General features: G+C 42.1%; 1 protein-coding gene across 8 annotated transcripts in view; it reads left to right on the forward strand.

Moving 5' to 3' along the window:
• Positions 1-20802, forward strand: part of MBNL3 (muscleblind like splicing regulator 3) — a 169003-nt gene that overhangs the window by 53291 nt on the left and 94910 nt on the right. For 7 of the 8 annotated variants that reach the window (XM_073641327.1, XM_073641326.1, XM_073641322.1 and 4 more), the window contains exon 2: positions 12460-13412. In XM_073641327.1, coding sequence (XP_073497428.1) covers positions 13239-13412 — 174 coding nt within the window. In that variant the 5' untranslated portion in view covers positions 12460-13238. Of the gene's footprint in view, positions 1-12320; positions 12342-12459; positions 13413-20802 lie in introns of those variants that run through there. The other variant, XM_073641325.1, reaches the window with a different exon arrangement.

Below are 20802 nucleotides of genomic sequence, written 5' to 3' on the forward strand. Positions count from 1 at the left end.
TTGATGCTTTTGGCTGTTTCCATCAAAGTCCTCATGACCGCAGTCTGAATTAACAGGATTTGCGACCCTTGATCTGGTGATTAGTTGGATTCTCAGCAGTGGGGCTGCCAACAATCATACATTTATCACCAAATCTGTGGATACTACTTGGTTTAAAAAAAAAGGTTTTCCTAATAAGGCTATGTGCCCACGATGCAGAAATGCTCCGGATTTTTTCCTGAGCGTTTCTGCATCTCCCTGGCAGAAAAAACGCATGCGGATTGTACATACATTTTTCCTGCCAGGGACATGCGGATGTGAAGTGTTCTTCACATGCATATCCACATGCGGGTTGACAAGCGCTTTCCATCGATTTTAGCATCACTTGGAAAGTGCTTGACAACTTGGTCACACTATATAAATTCATGCGAACGGCATGGATTTATATAGTGTGACCGTAAAGAATGGCAAAAAATAAAAAAAAAAATATATACTTACCTTCCGATGGCCCCTGGTGTCTTTATTCGATGTGTCCTGGCTTGCCGGCAGCTCACGGTACACTAAAGGACCTGCCGACGTCAGCGGTCGCGTGACCCATCACATGACTAAATGACGTCATGGCAGGTCCTTTTCAGACCATAGCGAGTTGCCGGCAAGCCGAGACAAGGACACCGGACCCGGGTACCGTAGAACCGGTAAAAAAAAGAATAAAACAAAAAATAAATATTATACTTGCCTTCTGATGGCCCCCGGTATCCTTAGTGATGCTGCCTGGCTTGCCGACAACTCGCGATGGTCTGAAAAGGACCTGCCATGACGTCATTTAGTCATGTGACAGGTCACGCGACCGCTGACGTCGGCAGGTCCTTTAGTGTACCACGAGCTGCCGGCAAGCCAGGACGCATGGAATAAAGACACCGGGGGCCATCAGAAGGTAAGTATATATTTATTTTTTTATTTTTTACCATTCTTTCGGTCACACTATATAAATCCATGCCGTTTGCTTGGATTTATATAGTGTGACAAAGTTGTCAAGCACTTTCCAAGTGATGCTAAAATCGGAAATGCATGTGAAGAACGCTTCACATCCGCTTGTCCCTGGCAGGAAAAACGCATGTACAATCCGCATGTACAATCCGCATGCGTTTTTTTCTGCCAGGGAGAAGCAGAAAATCTCAGGATAAATCCGGAGCATTTCTGCATCGTAGGCACATAGCCTCAATGGCGGTGAAAACGCCGCGTTTACGCAAAATAATTGGTAGTGCTGCTTTTTTTTCCGCAATGATAATCTGTAGCGGAAATTTCCGCAGCATGTGCACAGCACATGCGGATTATCATTAGGGAACATGGCAGACCTTCTACCAAGCGTTGTTTAAGCGTTTCTGCAGCGGAATTGCCGCTGCAGAAACGCTTAAAAAACGCATAGTAGGCACACAGCCTAACACTACCCTTCAGCTCTGAATATACCAGTGCATTTGTTTTTCTTTCCAGTTAGGATCTTGACCAGTAAAGCTATAGCTTATTTGGAGGTACTGGGAGCCATTGAGTTATTTTGACATTTAAACTTCTGATGTCTGCAAAATAAGCAAATTCTCCTCACTTTAAAGTCTGCAAAGCAGATGTTTTCTACTAGACTTTCAGAGATGACAACTTTTTGATCTTCATATGGAAACTACTCTCTCTCCCTATTTTGTCTTCGGTCTGCGAAAGGCCTTTTGTAATTTAAAAAAATATATATTTGCATGATGGCTCAGCGCCACCACACATTGGATTATGGAATCATATGTTGACTTGCAGTCTGATGAATAATTTGCATACAATGACTTAATGCCACATACAGTATATAATATATTTAATTCATACATGGAGACATCTCAAGTTAGTGACTTTTATGTTGCATATTTTTCAGTGATTTCTGAGTGAAAAGTATGAATTGGTATGGTTTTGATTCATGTACCAAGTTATGTGGCATGGCACTTTTAAAAGGTCCATATAAGAGAGGGTGTGAGTCAATTCGCAAGACCCTTTCCATCAGCCACATTAGTAATCTGTGGTTGTTTGATGGCAGCCCTGAAAACCACCTCTTACTAGGGATGAGCGGACTCATGGAATTTTGGGTTCTTGTATCCAACCCGAACTACCGAACTTTAGTCCAAAGTTTGGTTCGGGTACCAGTACATTACCCCAACTTGATCCTGAACCCAAACCCCATTGATATGTATGGGGACCCGAACTTTGGAGCTGGAATCTCTCTCTCTTTCTCAGACTTCTGAACATTAAAACAGACTTCCGGTATGATCCCCGAACTTTAAAGTTTGGGTTCGCTCATCTCTACCTCTTACCTCTCAGTATCTGTGGTTCTTCTTTTGATTAGCTAGCCTGGCGCGACATCATATGTCGATGACGTTGTACCAAACCGAATAGTCAAAAGAAGAGCTGGTAAGAGGGCAGTTCACATGCCTCCAGTCCACCTGCCACAGATTACTGACTTGGCTGCTATCCCAAGACCTGCGAATCAATTCACACCATCTCAAGTCAATATTGACTTCTAGGACTGTTACCTCCAATACAAACCCTGCTCTCTTCCTCTATGAAGAGGCTAATTTCATACTTTTTATTTCCCAGGGAGTATTGCATGTCCTACAATTCTCCCGTCAGAATGGCAGTTTCCATAAAGATAAACTTTGCCCATTAAGGGTTTTTCACCCAGCCAAGCAGTCTTTTAATTTGCACTGATGAGGGTCAAGAACCCTGAAACAGCTGTCGACAAATGGAGTTTTTTTTATTTTTTTTCCTTTTTGAGAAAATTCTAGGCTCCAGTTTAATGGTTTCCTTTGCAGAGGAATAGGTGAAATAATTATTTTAACAGACTTGGCTCTAGTACGTTTTTTGGGGTTTATGCTACTGGTGGACCAAGACTAAAGGCCCCGTCACACTTAGCGACGCTGCAGCGATCCCGACAACAATATGACCAGTCAGGGATCGTTGCTGCGTCGCTATGTGGTCGCTGGTGAGCTGTCAAACAGGCAGGCTCACCAGCGATCAGGGGAGCAGCGACATCGTGGAAAGAATCTTTCCACGATGGCCTGCTCCTGGTTACCAGCCTGCTGCTGAAGCAGGAGCAGGCTGGTAACCATGGTAAACATCGGGTTACTAGGGGCACACGCGCACCTAGTAACCCGTTGTTTATCATGGTTACCACTCTGCTACAGTGAGCGGGAGGTTACCGCTCACTTTAGCAGGCTCATAACCATGATAAACAATGGGTTACTAGGTGCGCATGTGCCCCTAGTAACCCGATGTTTATCATGGTTACCAGCCTGATCGCTGCTCCCGCTGGTCACATACAGCGATGTGTGCTGACCAGCGGGAGGGCAACGACCAAAAAATGGTCCAGGACACTTTGCAGCGATCAGCGACCTCACAGCAGGGGCCTGATCGCTGCAAAGTGTCACACATAGCGACATCGCTGGTGAGGTCGCTGTTGCGTCACCAAAACCGTGACACAGCAGCGATCTCACTAGCGATCTCGCTATGTGAGACGGGGGCTTAAGAGCAGATCTAGACTGAAGACAGGTTCAGACTGGCCCACAGGGAAGCAGGTGAATTCCCAGGTGGGCCCCTGTGAAGGAGTGCGAATGAGCAGTGCAAAAACACTTGATTCAATATTTACAGAGAAAACCATCATCTAATCATTCATCCGCGAGCTCAAAGAACACTGGATTTTGGCTGTTGGAGCTGAAAAGAGGACATCGGTAAACCGCGCGCCGGAAGCTTTTTTTTTAAGCTTTTTTCACTGTTTTCAGAACATTAACAGTAAGAACATGGAAGAGTCCAGGAGCCATTTGGTGAGCTGCATATCCTGCTACATGTTCACAGACTTGCCAGTGGAAAAGCCAAACTTCACATGCCAGAAATGCAAGCTTGTGTCCCTGTTGGAGGAAAAGTTGCGAAATCTAGAAGAGAGGTTAACTACCTTGAAAATCATTAAGGAAGGTGAAGAGTTCTTAGAGCAGAATTATCTCTTCATGATTCAGAAAGAGAAAAAATTCGAACTGCACCTAACGAAACAGAGGAATGGAAGCATGTGACCCACAGAAGCAGGAGGATCGAGAGGCAGTCAGCACCCATACTGCTCAGGAACCAGTACCAGGCTCTCACGCAGGAGAACCATGAAGAAATACCGCAAAATAAGACTTTGCCAGCAATGAATAACCTTGTAAGCCCTCAGAATCCTCCTGGATGGAGAAAGAAGAATGTTGTGAAGAAAAAACGGAGAGTGGTGGTCATGGGGGATTCCCTGTTAAGAGGAACAGAGGCCGCTATCTGCAGACCAGACATAACCTCAAGAGAAATGTGCTGTCTTCCAGGAGCAAAAATTAAAGATGTGTCTGACAGGATATCAAGACTCTTCAGACCTACAGATCACTACCCATTCCTGCTAATACATGTGGGGACAAATGACACCGCAAGAAAGGACCTGGAAACCATCTGCAGTGACTTTGAAGACTTAGGCAAGAAAGTGAAAGAATTGGGAGCGCAGGTGGTCTTCTCATCCATCCTCCCAGTGGATGGCCATGGAACAATGAGGTGGAATAAGATTCTACAGGTGAACAACTGGTTACGTCGATGGTGCCGTCAACAAGGATTTGGATTTCTGGATCACGGAATGAATTACCTATACGATGGACTACTTGCTAGAGATGGGGTGCACCTTACGAAGACTGGAAAACATGTATTTGGAAGTCGCCTTGCTACACTCATCAGAAAAGCTTTAAACTAGAACAATGTGGGAAGGGAAGCAAAAGGCCAGAAAAAGCCATACAGCTGACAAATACTATTGAGATCTCTGCTACTGGAAGTGGAAAGGAAGAACAAAGACAAAACAATTTATATAATAAAAATATGGGAGGAAGAGAAACCAATCACAAACTAAAATGTTTTTATACAAATGCACAAAGCATGGGCAACAAACAAGGAGAATTGGAACTACTAATGCAGGAAAAGGAATATGATGTCATTGGAATCACTGAAACTTGGTGGGACGATACACATGATTGGAATAAAAGGCTAAAAGGATACAACTTATTTGCAAGAAACAGACTTGATAAACGAGGAGGAGGTGTTGCATTGTATGTTAGAAAAGCGTATATCTGCACAGAGATTGAAGCTTCAGAGACTGGGAGTTCTGTGGAAACTGTTTGGGTAAGAATACAAGGAGAGAACAACGGAAAGGACACCATTGTAGGCATTTACTACAGGCCACCTGGGCAAGCTGAAGATATGGATGAACTCTTTATGTATCAAATGACCAAGTTCTCCAAAAAATATGACGTAGTGGTCATGGGAGATTTCAACTATCCAGACATTTGTTGGGAATCTCTCTCAAGTAAAACTAACAGGTCAAGCAAATTCTTATCCTCTCTTGCTGACAACTTTATCTTCCAAAAGGTAGGGGAGAAAACAAGGGGATCTGCTACTTTGGATCTAATCCTTATAAACAGGGAGGAAATGGTTGAGGAGGTAAAGGTGGCTGGGACCCTAGGAGGCAGCGATCATGCTATTATAGAATTTTGGATAACTAGAGGAGGAAGACATGTGAAGACTCAAACTTCAAGGTTAGATTTTAGAAAGGCAGATTTTAAGAGACTCAGAAAGAGAATAGGAGGGATCCAATGGCTGGATGTCCTTAAGGACAAAAATGTCCAGGAAGGATGGGAAATTTTTAAAAATGAGATTCTCAAAGCACAATCGTTAACAATCCCGAAAAGTAGGAAGAATGGGAAGCATTTAAGGAAACCAGGATGGATGAACACAGAACTTAAACACATGCTAAAAAGAAAGAAAGAAATGTTTATTAAATGGAAAGAGGGAGGCATATCTAAGGAAGATTATAATGCAGTCTGCAGATCCTGCAGGGCACGTATCAGGTTAGCTAAAGCTGACAATGAATTAAGGCTTGCAAGAGATGTCAAAAGCAATAAAAAAGGATTTTGGGGGTATGTCAAAAGTAAAAGAAAAGTCAAAGATGCTATAGGATTTTTACAGGATGAAAATGGAGAAATGGTAAGAGAGGATGTTGAGAAGGCCGAACTTTTTAATTCCTATTTTGCATCTGTTTTCTCTCAGAAAGAAAATGTAACATCAACTGATCTTCACTGTCCTTTTAAAGGAATAGAGGAATCCAAGTTATCTGTAAACAGAAAGATTGTGAGGGAATATTTAGCTAACATAAATGAGTTCAAGTCTCCAGGTCCAGATGAATTACACCCCAGAGTACTGAAGGAGATCGTAGAAGAAATTTTAGAACCACTCTCCATAATCTTTGAAAATTCTTGAAGAACAGGAGAAGTCCCAGAAGACTGGAGAAGAGCAAATGTTGTTCCTATCTTCAAAAAGGGGAAGAAGGTGGACCCAGGGAACTATAGGCCGGTGAGTCTGACTTCTATACCAGGAAAGATCTTTGAACAAATTATTAAACAACATGTATGTAAGTACATGGATAAGAATGAAGTGATTAACCAGAGTCAGCATGGGTTTGTAACTAACAAGTCATGTCAGACTAACTTAATTTCCTTCTATGACAGAATCACTGACTGGGTGGATCAGGGAAATGCTGTAGATATAGTATATCTTGACTTCAGCAAAGCATTTGACAAAGTATCTCACACCATCCTTATTGAAAAAATGACCAAGTATGCAATGGACCAGGCAACTGTTAGGTGGATTCATAACTGGCTTAGTGATCGGACTCAAAGGGTGGTTGTAAATGGCTTCACATCCAGCTGGATGAATGTTTCAAGTGGGGTACCACAGGGCTCCGTCCTGGGACCTGTATTGTTCAACATCTTTATCAATGATTTAGATGAAGGAATTGAGGGTAAACTGATTAAATTTGCTGATGACACAAAGCTAGGAGGGATAGCTAATACTAGAGAAGAGAGAGAGAGAGGATTCAAAAAGACCTAAATAAACTGGAGCAGTGGGCAGCAACCAACAGAATGGTTTTTAACAGGGAAAAATGCAAAGTACTACATCTGGGCAATAAAAATGAAAAAAGCATATACAGAATGGGAGGAATAGAGCTAAGCAACAGTACATGTGAAAAAGACTTAGGTATACTAATAGATCATAGACTGAACATGAGTCAACAGTGTGATGCAGCAGCAAAAAAGGCAAATACAATTCTGGGATGTATTAACAGAAGCATACAGTCTAGATCACGTGAAGTCATTATCGGTCTTTACTCCTCTTTGGTCAGACCTCATCTGGAATACTGTGTACAGTTTTGGGCACCACATTTTAAAAAAGACATAGACAAACTGGAGCAAGTTCAGAGAAGAGCGACCAGAATGGTGACTGGTCTGCAAACCATGTCCTATGAGGAACGGTTGCAGGATTTGGGAATGTTTAGCTTGCAAAAAAGAAGACTGAGAGGAGATTTAATAGCTGTCTGCAAATATGTCAAGGGCTGTCACATTGTAGAAGGATCATCTTTATTCTCATTTGCACAAGGAAAGACTAGAAGCAATGGGATGAAACTAAATGGGAGGAGACACAGATTAGATATTAGAAAAAACTTTTTGACAGTTAGGGTGATTAATGAGTGGAACAGGCTGCCACGAGAGGTGGTGAGTTCCCCTTCAATGGACGTCTTCAAACAGAGGCTGGACAGACATCTGTCTGAGATGATCTAGTGAATCCTGCTTTGAGCAGGGGGTTGGACCAGATGACCCAGGAGGTCCCTTCCAACTCTACCATTCTATGATTCTATGATTACATAAACAACCCAATTTAATATAATGAAGCAGAAGTAAATTTCTGAAATAAGATTAGGTTATCTTTGCAAGTAGCTGAACAGTGGGCCTCTAGATGTAATGTTACTGGAGGGCCCTTGCCAGACCAGTCCGATACTGACAGAGGATAACCAGTTGTGGCCCGTTCATGCTTCCGGTGTGATTTTGCACTGCACTGGGATTTTCTGTGTATTTAGCATTGTATGACAATTGCAAGTCAAGTATAGTGAGAATTAATTTACCGTGAAGAATCTAAGTGCTTGTTAGACATGGGAATATAACGAGGGGTGAGCTGACAGACCATGTGTCCTGGGTATGGGGGCTCCAGCGGAAGTAGCAGCGAAAGGGGATACATACTATTCGGGATCTAGACTGACTTGGCTTGCCTGATGTATTGCTAGTTTAGTTTGGCCGCACATATTAATGATCAGATCACTGTATACATGTCACTTTACTTCAGTGAGAGTGTGAGAGGTGCCAAACAATCTTTGCACCAGCCCCAACTTTTTTTCTCCCTTTTGCTCCTCTTTTTCTTTTTTCCTAGTTTTTATTTACTGTCCTGATATGGAGACATGTCACATTAGGATTCTTTAGTTTTGCTTCTGTGTATGTGTTTTTATAGATCACTAATTTATGACATATGCAAGTTGCTCATTTTGCATTTCACTAATGGATCTGGTGAATGTTAGACGCTATCATCGGGATTAGATTAGTTTTGTATTGCGCTAAAGACTTTATCAAATATAACATTTTGCAGATATCGCAGTCTATACAGTATAAACATTTTAGAATGTTAGGAAATAACAAGAAAATAAGAAATGCAGCTCAATCGACAATGAGAGACTAGATGAAACATTTCCTTGGAGCTCCTCATAACGTGTGGGAGCTCCATTCCAAGCATTTCAGCGGAATAACGTTATATCGGTCCAGGTGTTTGTTTAATCCTGCCCTTAACAAAGTACAGTCAGCTAAAATTGCTAAAAATGGTGTATGGGATTGTGTAACTGTTAACCCAAGGGTAGAGATAAAGCCCATGTGTGCCGCCTGATCAGCTGTACAGGGGCCTAAGGGAAGATAACACTGTATTGTCAAAGTCCATTTAATTATTACTCTAGATCACCAGGACTGTTACAATGAACCCTCCACTGCTCCAGATAACAACGCCATCAATCCCTTCAATACCCCAGATCACCAGGAATGTTGTCATGAACCCATTTACTACCTTAGACTACCAGGAATGTTATGGCGATCAAACTATTTTGGAGAGAAATTTTATTCCGTTTTGAATAGGTGAAATGTGAATTGCAGAACTCTCAGTTGTCTACCTCCACCTTTTGAGATAACCACAACAAATATATTATTTTTACTGTTTAGTGACTTTTTTCTTTGTTAGATGCCTGCAGTCTTGAACCCATCATCCATAGGAAACTGTCCTGCTTTCAGAGTTTATGTATATACTGTATAGTGAGATTATTCCAACTCCTTTATTACAGTTCTCCCTTTACTGTGTTTTCCGAAAATTCAGATTTGATTTCCTATTCCAAATTTATATTGCTAATTCACCCTGTGTTTTCTGGTTGATAAAAACAGTGTCCGAATCCACAAAATCGCAATCACATTGAAAAACGCATAGACATTAGAAGGGGGCAAACAAAATTTTGCATTACAGTTCAGATTTTGTAAGATGTACATGGATCTGTCTTGAGTGTCTTTATGGCATTGGTAGCCTGCTGTGAGTCCATACTGTACATCAGAGTGTTTCTGATTTTTTTTTCCTCTGTAACCCAGATCATATTCATATGACGGTGCACACAATAACTCACGGTTAGGGATGACCGGAGCCGTGAAAGTTCAGGTTCTGGTACTTGACCCGAAATTTATTCCAGAGTTTGGTTCGGGTTCCAGGAGTGTACCCAAAGTTGAACCAGAACCCAAACCCCATTCAAAAAATAGGGACCCAGACTTGAGCTGGAAAATAATTTTCTCTCTCTCTCTCTCTCTGCAACGGACTTTCCCTAGAAATCCAAACATTGCAACAAACTTCCAGGAGAAGTTTGTGCTCGGCATTTAGCACCTGACAATAACTGTCCGGTACAAACCTTGGACTTTTAAATTCGAGTTTGCTCATCTCTACTCAGTTACATTCAGGGGCTATAGAAAGCTAAATTACAACCCCTGTGGGGGTTGTAATTTACAATCAACTCAAGTATTTTTTTAAAACTTCTATTTTTCAGATGGAAAGTCACTGAAACAAAAAACTTCTACTTTAAAAGTCATATACAATTAATAGTTAATTATAGCAAAACTTCAATACGATTAAACTTTTATGATCTTTTGATGTCACAAACCTAGCACTTTAATGTTCTAAGTAGCAAAATGCGTCTATAGGACTGCAAGTGCCAGCATTCTACGCTAGCTGCCAGGCATATAAAAAAATGTTCTATTTGGACACAGAGAAAACAATAAATTGTATCAGAAATACTTCAGAGATGCACATGTCAAATCTCAGGATAAGCATGGTCTCAATAGTGGGTTGGGTAGTCCGTCGTGCTGTAGACACACCCCAACATGGCGTTGTTTGCCCTTGCTTCATGGACGTGGGGCTTGTCCCTGTTATTTTCAGACCTTGTCGGAGAAGTCAGGACTCATTATACATTTGTGATAGTTGTACTTTTTCCCGACGGCGTCTAATCCCTAGAGACAAGCACATTAGTCGGTGAACTTGAAACTTTCCTCCAGTGTTCTTAGGACTCGCAGTGTTAACAGAAGTACAGCTTCCCACTGACACATTGGTGCGGCTGGTGCCAAGAGCCCATGAATCCGCCGTACAGAATTGTGTAACCTTGCATAAAACACATCAGTCTCAAACAACAAGCAAAGCACATTCTCTGCCAGAGATCTTCACAATATATTGCCAGCCCTCTTGGCATCGGGGAGTCCTGGGGATGTATTAGTTAAGTTGTGACGAGCCCTGGCAACTTCTGCTTTTCCTTATAAGAATATTATTCTGAAATGTAGCTCTGCTAAATGGAATGTGTGAATGCAGCCAGGGAGAAACTTAAAGGTGCAATGCTGTGTGTGTATATATATATATATATATATATATATATATATATATATATATATATATATATATATATATCTCTACCTTCGATCAAAGATATGTATTCATTATCTATACAAATAATACGGGTTACACAATATATATATACCAGTAATTTCAGATTGAGATGATAATACTTGCCTATCACTCAATGCATTAAGTGACTCCCAGTAACGGGAATGATATATTCAGTATATAACTCTTAAAGGGGATCTATTACTTGTAATTAATATGTAATGTTTTCACCTAGTGTAAATTCGGCTGTTTTCCTGAATCTGGTGATGTTTCTTTTTTGCTCCTGCACCTCTCCATTCCAGAGATATGACCCTCTCTTTCCTGCATGTAAATCTACTCTTCATAGCAAGGGGTCGTGGCCACAACTCTTCTTTGTGGGAGTCTTATTGAAGAACACACCCACTTAGCTAAAAATATTAGATTTACATTAAAAAAAGGAGGGTTTATATCTCGGGAACGGAGTGGCGTAGAAACAAAAGAAAAACAACGCCGGATTCTGGAAAAGAGGAGCATTTACATCAGATATGAGAAATCAAATATTTATGGCAAGTGACATATCCTCTATAAACCCCAGAATTAAGACATTTAACCCTCATACTCTGGAATGCCCACAAAACCGCCATTTTATGTGAAAATGTGCATAATCCTGGCCCACTTGCTGTACGAGGGATAATCGATGTCAACAAAATTGGGACTGTTCTCATGTATTGTACTTTTGTCTTCTGTCAGTTATGTAATAGGCATCTTTGTATGCAATTCATCTATACAGACACACATATGGAAGCACATGACAGTCAGGATGGACATCTTTTAATCTAAACTTAATCATGAAAGGGGTTTATCTGAGTAGAAAAAAAGGTAATTTTTTTCCTAAAACTGCTCCACTAATGTTCTCAGGTTGTGTCTGGTATTGCAACCCTGCTCCATTCACTCCTATGGAGCTGACCTATAATATCAAAAGAACGGCCTGTGCAGGTTTTATTCCTATACAAGCCCCTTTCAGCCAGTGACACAACTATGAATTTCCTCTACTGGATGAAATGGGGTTAATGTCTGTCCAGGGCCGCCGTGCGCTTGTCTGGTTTCTCTATCCTATAGCACTCGGCCACCAGCTGAAAACTAGACTTTGCCCAGGCATCGCTTCTGCATTGTCGTAGCCTTTGCCCGTCTTCCATTTATAGCAGAGTATCGCTCCTTTTTCGTACTCATTTATTTTAATCAATCTGTGAAAAAACAACCCGAGCACATGTTAGACACAAGGCATTCTCGTAATAAAACCGTTCTCCTGCCAAATAAATGATAATGAACTGGACGCTGCTATTGGGCGGAAGCCCAGACCTCGGAGTTACATAGAATCTCATTGGATCCTCGCTTTCTCCACCATGCGCAGATTTGGGGAGGAAATTCCCTGTTTCACTCTACAATGGCTGACTGCACTTTGCCGTAGTGTCAGTATCTAGGTTTTCCGAATGCTAAAACTTTCTTCGTGTTTCATAATCAGCTTGTGATAAGTGTGTGCTCCTGAATTACTTTTCTGATTTTATGTTTTATTTCCTCTTTTTGCAGGTTGCTGAAACGTGCCTTTTTTCCCGAAGCTAACGCTGCTTGGATTTCTGTCTAGTGCTGCCTCCCTCTTTTTTTTTTCCTTTATTTTTCTTTATTATTTTTTTCCTTTTTTTTTTTTTCTTTTTCCCTTTTATTTGTCGTAGCTCGCAGGCCAAACGCGTATGTCAATTTTAGTTTTTTAATTTCGGCTCTCAAGAAAGAAAACACAAAAAAAAAGTATATTCATCAAAATTTCATTAACCCGTCACGCCTGTGCCCATCTTCATCATTTTATTCATCAGAACGACGAAAAAAAAAAATAGGAAACTTTTGCAATTGCTGAAGCCTTTTCACGACCATCATTAAGTTCAGAGCACGAAATTGCTTTCACGGTTTGCATTGGCTACTTACCCCTTTCCCCACCTACAAGTCCAGAAGTGGCGTAAAGCCGACACGTTCAGACTTTGACATTTGCACTTTTTAAAGAGCTGGCCTCTGGTTAGATTTTATTTTTATTTTCAATTTATCTGATAAAACTTCTATTTTATGGTTGGATTTTTATGTTTTATTTGTGTCTCTAAAACAGATATAAATTGACTTTAAAAAAAAAAAAAAAAGAAAAAAAATAAGAAAAAAAAAAACCTTAAGTGCTGACAATTTTTTTTAACCAAAGTGATTAAAATAGTTCTTTTATTCATTTAAACTTGAAGTCCACTTTCCCCCGTCCCATTGTGATAAGAAGAAAACGATTGTAGTACGACAAAGGTGTCTGCTTAGGCCGGGGAAATCCTGTTTTTAACATGGCCGTTAACGTCTCCTTGGTGCGTGACACAAAATGGTTGACGTTGGAAGTATGCCGTGAATTCCAGAGAGGCACTTGTTCAAGGTCTGATGCAGAGTGCAAGTTTGCGCATCCGTCACGGAGTTGCCACGTGGAAAACGGGAGAGTTATTGCCTGCTTTGATTCATTAAAGGTAGGAGAATACTTTGATCTTTTGCTGAATTTGAAATTAATCCAACTTATCGTACTGTGCGAGGCATCAAAGTCTACCAATAGCCTAGAAAAAAATTCTAGCTGCCAATTTATAGAAAACAGCCTGTGTAAAAACATATCTTGAATTCTCGGACAGATATAGAAAATATATAAAACTCACGTGTAAAGATAAAGGACCTGTTGGCTTAAAGGTATGGGGAAAATTTTTAAACTTTTACACGACAAAGCTGGCATATGAAAGGTTCAGTATCTTGCAACTGTTATAGTATTTATGAACCGTTTTGGTCAATTTTGTAAAAAAAAAAGAATGGGCAGGTCTAGTATGAGGGTGATATAGGCATTCGTATCAATTTTAGTTGAAATCTACACTTGTTCATAGCTGGAGAAGATTTAGAACTCTGGCCTAAATGATGCAACAAATGTATTAGGAGGACATAGTTTCATAGGAGAGCAAAGATGGTGGACACAAAGGCTTTAAGTAGGTCCCCAGCTGCCATGAAGAACCCACAGACCTCGCCTTGTCTCGAAACGCCTAGATGCCGCAGTGACGCCTCCCAAAGAAGCTAGGCGAAACGTGCGCGTCGGGGCAGGAAGCAGGAACCTCCTTACTAAATTTTGTGCGTGCTGCATAAACTAGGTGATTATCAGACACTATTCATGTTTTGGTCTTATATTTAGGTTGTCACTATCCCTAATGTGGTGTGCCAATGATACATAAAGCTATAGTACATATAGATAAAGTTGCATGCTATACCTTATGTTAGTCTAAATGCACTGATGCACTTTTCTGATATCTGCATATCATGTTGTCAGCTTTGCACCTCCATTAATTTTACATTGTCTCAATTGGCCATTTGTCTGTATATTTTCTAGCCCTGTTTAGTGACTTGTGCATTCGTAGATAGCCCTTATAATTAATGTTGGGGTGTTTATAACAGCCCTTTTGTTTATTGGCAATGTCTGTTTGATATGCCTTTAGCACTAAAAGAACAATATTTTCCCTTCACCCATGACAGCACACCTGAGAGAGGATCCGCCCTTCAAGGACAGGAAACCATTTGAAATAAAAGGGCGGCACCTCTCCCCTGCTTCAGTTGGTTTCCTGTCCTTGATGGGAATCCTCGTGAAGAAATCAGGCGTATGTCATGCTGAAGAGACTTACCCAGGCCTGTCTCGGCGCTGGAAGGGCGGGCTTTTGTCCGTGGCGCCAGCCTTCAGGTGCTGGTAGCGCCGTCCGCAGGTTCCACGGGGACCTGTTGCACGTGCGGGTGCAGGCGGTGCGGAGGTCCTAGGCTTCTGTATACCGCCGCGCCGCCCTCCCCCTGCCCCCTTGTGACCGGAAGTGACGCGCGGTCACGTGCCTCTGACATCATGGTGCGGGGCACGCTGGGTAGGGCATGCCTCGATGATGTCAGGGGCGGCGCCGGCGCCCTGTATAATGCCGGCCGTCATGGCAAAACGCTGGTGGCGTTTGCGCTGGGGATACAGCAGCCCGGGGGGGGGTGCTAATTAAAAAAAAAAACGGAAGGAGACCACAGGGACCTGGAGGTGGCTGACTCTGCCCATCTCCCAATATTAAGGAGCACCTGAGGTCAAGACGCTGCTCAAAGACCTGACATAATGTCTGACATGGAGCAGCAGCAGCTGTCGCCACGGCCACAGTCGCTACCACCCTTATCACCACCTCCGTCTGCTTGCCGGTCTAGAGGGTCCAGCGTAAGGAGCACCAGTCGTCCCAGTCAGAAGGGTAAAGCTTCTCAGGACTCCACCGTCTCCAGGATGGATGCCTCGCGTATCCTGAAACAGTCTTCAATTCCAGTATCCGCAGTGGCGAGGTGAATGATCTTCATGAATGTCACTAGATATATTTGCTAATGGGACTACTATTGTGTGTTTAAATCACCAGGAGGAACCCAGGAAAGTTACCGCCAAGAAGCGGAACAGGGAATGTGTGATATGCAAATGCCCACTAGCGATAGACTGTCAGAAGGAGCTCTGCTCGGACTGCATTCAGAAAACTATTTGTGAGGGTACCCCGGATTTTGCAGCTAGCCTCAGGTCTGTCATGGGATCCCTTAAAACTATTTTGAGAAAAAGAAGAAAAATCATATCTGATCCTTCTTCTGACTGACTCCTCTGTGTTATCAGATGGACAGTGTTGTAGTGGGGCCTCATCCTCATCCTCTTCAGACAGTGATAGAGGGGGGAGACCATGCTTCCCTATAGAAGACATATATAGAAGTCCCCTGTGACGGCCAATTTCTCTTTGGCAAAAAATTGGACTATGTCCTTGAGAAAGCGAGCGACAAAAAAGGAAGGTTCCCTGGGTTTTTGGTGGACGCCAGGAAGACCTATTTTCGGAAGCGGAAATTTAGTAGAGGTCGCCCACCAGGAAAAAAAAGAAAGTGTGATTTTAAGAACAAGAAAGAGTCCAGATATATGTTTGGGGGTCCCTCCACCGCCTCCAAAAAACCTCCACAATGACGCCAGGCCACAAGTTGGAGGGAGACTTTCTCATTTTCTTCAGGCCTGGGAAAACATTTCCTCCAGTCCCTGGGTCCTCAACATAGTAAGAGATGGACTAAGGATTCAGTTCGTTCAGCAGTCACGACACTCATTAGTGATCACTCCTGTAAGAAAATCCCCAGACGAACAGCTGGCCCTAGAATCAGAGATCTTGAGCCTGTTGAACAAACGAGTGCTATGCGAAGTTCCGGTCAGTCAAAAAGGAAGGGGATTTTATTCCCCTCTCTTTCTAATAAAAAAAAACGGACGGTTCGTTCAGAACTATTATAAATCTAAAAGGCATCAACCGATTTGTAGACAACCATACATTCAAAATGGAATCAGTAAATTCAACAAAAAAGCTTCTTTTTCACAATTGCTTTATGGCAGTGATAGATCTCAAAAGACGCATATTATTACGTCCCAATTCACCCAGATCATCAAAAAGTATCTAAGGGTTGCTCTTTACATCCAAGGAAGTTGCAGACACTTCCAGTTCCAAGCTCTTCCCTTCGGGTTGTCGATTGCTCCAAGGGTATTCACCAAGCTTGTAGCCGAGGTGACAGCCTTTCTTCGTATTCAAAATACAGTTATAATACCATATCTGGACGACTTCCTTATAGTGGGGAATTCAGAGAGCCGAGAGAACTGTATTTCACAACTGAATCAAGTCATGACTGTTTTGCAGAGCTTGGGTTGGATGGTCAATACCCAAAAATCAAGACTAGAACCCGCAAGGGTCCAGGCCTTTCTGGGGTTTACTTTAAACTCCGAGTGTCAGACTTGTCTTCTACCCGAAAGCAAAATAGACAAATTCACAAATTTGGTCTCAGCAGCCATACACACCCCATACATGTCCTTAAGGAAGGCTATGTCCCTGCTAGGTACTCTAACATCATGCATTCTGGTGGTCAAGTGGGCCCAATTTCACACAAGAAACCTCCAGTGGGAAATCTTGTCAGGAGAAAGATTGTTAAAAGGGTATTTAGAAGGAAAGGTACATCTCTCCTTACGAACCAGGAACGCCCTCTTGTGGTGGACAGACATGTCAAATTTATCTTTGGGGGTCCAGTGGGACACACCAGTACAAAACATCATCACGACCGACGCAAGCAATTCAGGGTGGGGCGCACACATAGAAAATCACATAATTCAAGGCTCTTGGTCATTCCTAGAGAAAAAAGGGTCGTCAAATATAAAAGAGCTATGGGCAGTGAGGAACGCTATAGAAGGCTTCCTCCCTTTACTCCTGGGTCGTCATGTTCGGGTTATGTCGAACAACAGAACCACTGTGGCCTACATAAACCACCAGGGGGGAACAAGATCTCATTCTCTTCTGGAAGCAGTAGGCAGGCTTTTTCAAATAGCGGAGCAAAATCTTCTATCTCTTACGGCGCTACATATATGAGGCATAAATCACCACATCTACACTACATCATGTGCAGAAAAACAAAGAGATCCATTAGTATATAGACAAAATTTTATTAATCAATAAATTAAAATCATGACAAACCAGACCAAGTAATACATAATTAACGCCCCCGGAAGAAGCAAGTGGGCGAAACGCGCGTCGGGGTGAAGGGGGACAGCGACCTGCCCGGTCCTTGGAGTATTCTATATCACGGCTCACCTACTAGCTTAACCTGGATCAGGTACATGATTTACTCTATATGAATTATGATCACATCTCTTTCTATATTGATATATCATGTTGATCTGTTAAAATTAATTAAAATCATGCTGTTTTAGATGGTTAATATATCTACATAAATTAAATTATAATATATATTTGGCTTTTCTTATAATATTGGGAATTACTTGATCTTAGGAAGAGGTTTGTGTCCCCTCATCAATTTACACCCTTGATATGTTTTCATAGCCATGCTATATTATAAATTTCTGGCAGATGTGATTGCTTTATTAACCCTTTCGCAACCTTGGGTTTTGTCGTTTTTGCTTTTTCGTTTTTTGCTCCCCTTGTTCCCAGAGCCATAGCATTTTTATTGTTTGGTCAATATGGCCATGTGAGGGCTTATTTTTTTGCGGGACGAGTTGTACTTTTCAACGCCATTACTAGTTTTACCATATCATGTACGGGAAAACGGGAAAAAAATTCCAAGTGCGGTAAAATTGCAAAAAAAGTGCAATACCACAGTTGTTTTTTATTTATTTTTTTTAACACGTTCACTGAATGCTAAAACTGACTTGCCATTCTTATTCTACAGGTCATTACGAGTTCATAGACACCAAACATGTATAGGTTCTTTTATATTTAAGTGGTGAAAAAAAATCCAAAATTTGGTAAAAAAAAAAAAAAGTAGCGCCATTTTCCGAGACCTGTAGCATCTCCTCCATTTTTCGTGATCTGGAGCTGGGTGAGGGCTTATTTTTTGCGCGCCGGGCTGACGTTTTTATTGATAACATTTTGGTGTAGATCCGATGTTTTGATCGCCCGTTATTGCATTTTGTTGCAATTTTGCGGCGAGTAAAAAACGTAATTCTGGCGTTTAGAATTTTTTTCTCGTTACGCCGTTTACCGATCGGATTAATTCTTTTTTTATATTGATAGATCGGGCGATTCTGAACGCGGCGATACCAAATATGTGTATGTGGGGTATTTTTTATTATTTTATTTTGAATGGGGCATGCTTCAACAGTGAATTACTGCATGCTTCAATAGTCTCCATAGGAGACTAGAAGCAGCAGTTGTCTGATCGGCTCTGCTACATACAGGGGACCAGCAGATCCCCTGCATATAGCAGAATTGGTCCTGTGCTATGAGCGCCGACCACTAGGTGGCGCTCATAGCGACCAGATCATGACAACCACAGGCGTCTGCTGCAGACCCTGGGTTGTCATGCACGCCCATCGGCGACCCGCGATCACGTGACGGGGTTGCCGGTGGGCGGGGCTTAGGTCGCGCTTCCAGGAAGCGCGCGTTAAATGCCGCTGTCGGAGATTGACAGCGGCATTTAACAGTTTAACAGCCACGGGTGGATCGCGATTCCACCCGCGGCTGTTGCGGGCACATGTCAGCTGTAAGAATCAGCTGACATGTGCTCCGTTCAGTGAGGGCTCAGCGCAGCAGCCCTCACTGAACGGGCAGTACGCAAATGTGCGTACTAATGCGGCATGGGCTCTAAAGGGGTTAATGTACCCATGATAATTATGACCAATTAGGTTAACTTATTTTTGAGCCTATTAGATGCTATACAATTATTATATTTTGGGCAGGAGCTATTCCCCTTATACTGGGCACTCTGTTTTTTAATTATTTATTACTTCGTCTGGTTTGTCATGATTTTAATTGATTGATTAATAAAATTTTGTCTATATACTAATGGATCTCTTTGTTTTTCTGCACATGATGTAGTGTAGATGTGGTGATTTATGGACTTGTTTGAAGAGCCATTCTCTATATATATATAGCCAATTATTGATGTTAAATATTTGAGGCATAGAAAACACGAGAGCAGACTTCCTAATCCGCAACAAGTTGGGACAAGGGCAATGCGCCCTGAATCCTAGAATATTCCATCAGATAGTACAGCTGTGGGGTGTACCCGAGATAGATTTGTTCTCTGACAAAAACAACAGGAAAGTGGAGAAGTTCTGCTCACTAGACCCAAGGGGAAACCCATTGGCAATAGATGCTGTCCAGATCCCTTAGAACTTCAAGTTGCCTATGCCTTCCCTCCAATAACTATGATGCCTCTGGTAGTGAGGAAGATCAGGAAGGATCAAGCTAGAGTGATTCTCATAGCCCCCTTCTGGCCAGAGAGACCATGGTTCTCCCTTTTGAGGATGATGTCACGATCAGACCCATGGATCCTACCAGAGACCCCGGACCTTCTAGCTCAGGGACCAATGTTCCACTCTCAAGTGAAGGGTTTCCACCTATAAGCGTGGAATTTGAGACTGCAATTTTGAGGGGCAAAGGGTTTTCATCAGGTTTAGTGTCTACTCTATTAAAAAGTAGAAAGCCCATTACCACCAAAATGTATGGTAGAACATGGAGAAAATTTTTAGATTTCCTAGGAAAGCCATTAAGCCAAAAAACTCCAATTAATTCCATCTTGGAGTTCTTACAGAAAGGGTTTGAGTTAGGTCTGGCTACCAGTACACTTAAGGTCCAGGTTTCTGCCTTGGGTGCGCTATATAACCATAACATCGCAGCCAATAAATTTATTACAAGGTTCATTAAATCTTGTTGTAGATCTAGGCCAGTCTCAATACCCAAAGTTCCTCCATGGAACCTAAATTTAGTATTTGACGCCCTAACTATGAAACCCTTTGAACCAGTTCAGGAGTTGTCTGCAAAATACATAACTCTCAAAACAATTATTTTGGTAGCTTTAACATCGGCCCGTAGAGTAAGTGATTTTCAGGCCCTATCCATAAATCCTCCATATACACAAATATTTGAGGACAGAATAGTATTGAGGCCTGATCCAGCCTACCTTCCTAAGGTTGCGCTCAAGTTTCATAGATCTCAGGAAATTTATTCTGCCCTCCTTTTGTAACAGCCCAAAGACCCCAGGGGAGCAAAAGTTTCATAACCTTGACGTCAGAAGGGCTCTATTACAGTACATAAAAGTAACTAGTCAGTGGAGATGTAGCCTATCCCTGTTCGTAGCCTTCCAGGGGAGTAGGAAGTGTTATGGGGTGACAAAAGCAACTATAGCCAGATGGATTAGGGAGGTCATTTGCTTAGCCTACTAGACTAGTAACACCCCAATCCCTGACGGCATCAAGGCTCACTCCACCAGGGCCGTGGCTACCTCCTGGTCAGAGAAGGCAGAGGAATCGATAGATCAGATCAGTAAGGCCGCTAAATGGTCATCACCATCTGCGTTTTTCAAACA

Source organism: Phyllobates terribilis, unplaced genomic scaffold, assembly GCF_046119375.1.
Source record: "Phyllobates terribilis strain yellow unplaced genomic scaffold, ASM4611937v1 Scaffold_7__3_contigs__length_470593459, whole genome shotgun sequence".
Taxonomy (NCBI): domain Eukaryota; kingdom Metazoa; phylum Chordata; class Amphibia; order Anura; family Dendrobatidae; genus Phyllobates; species Phyllobates terribilis.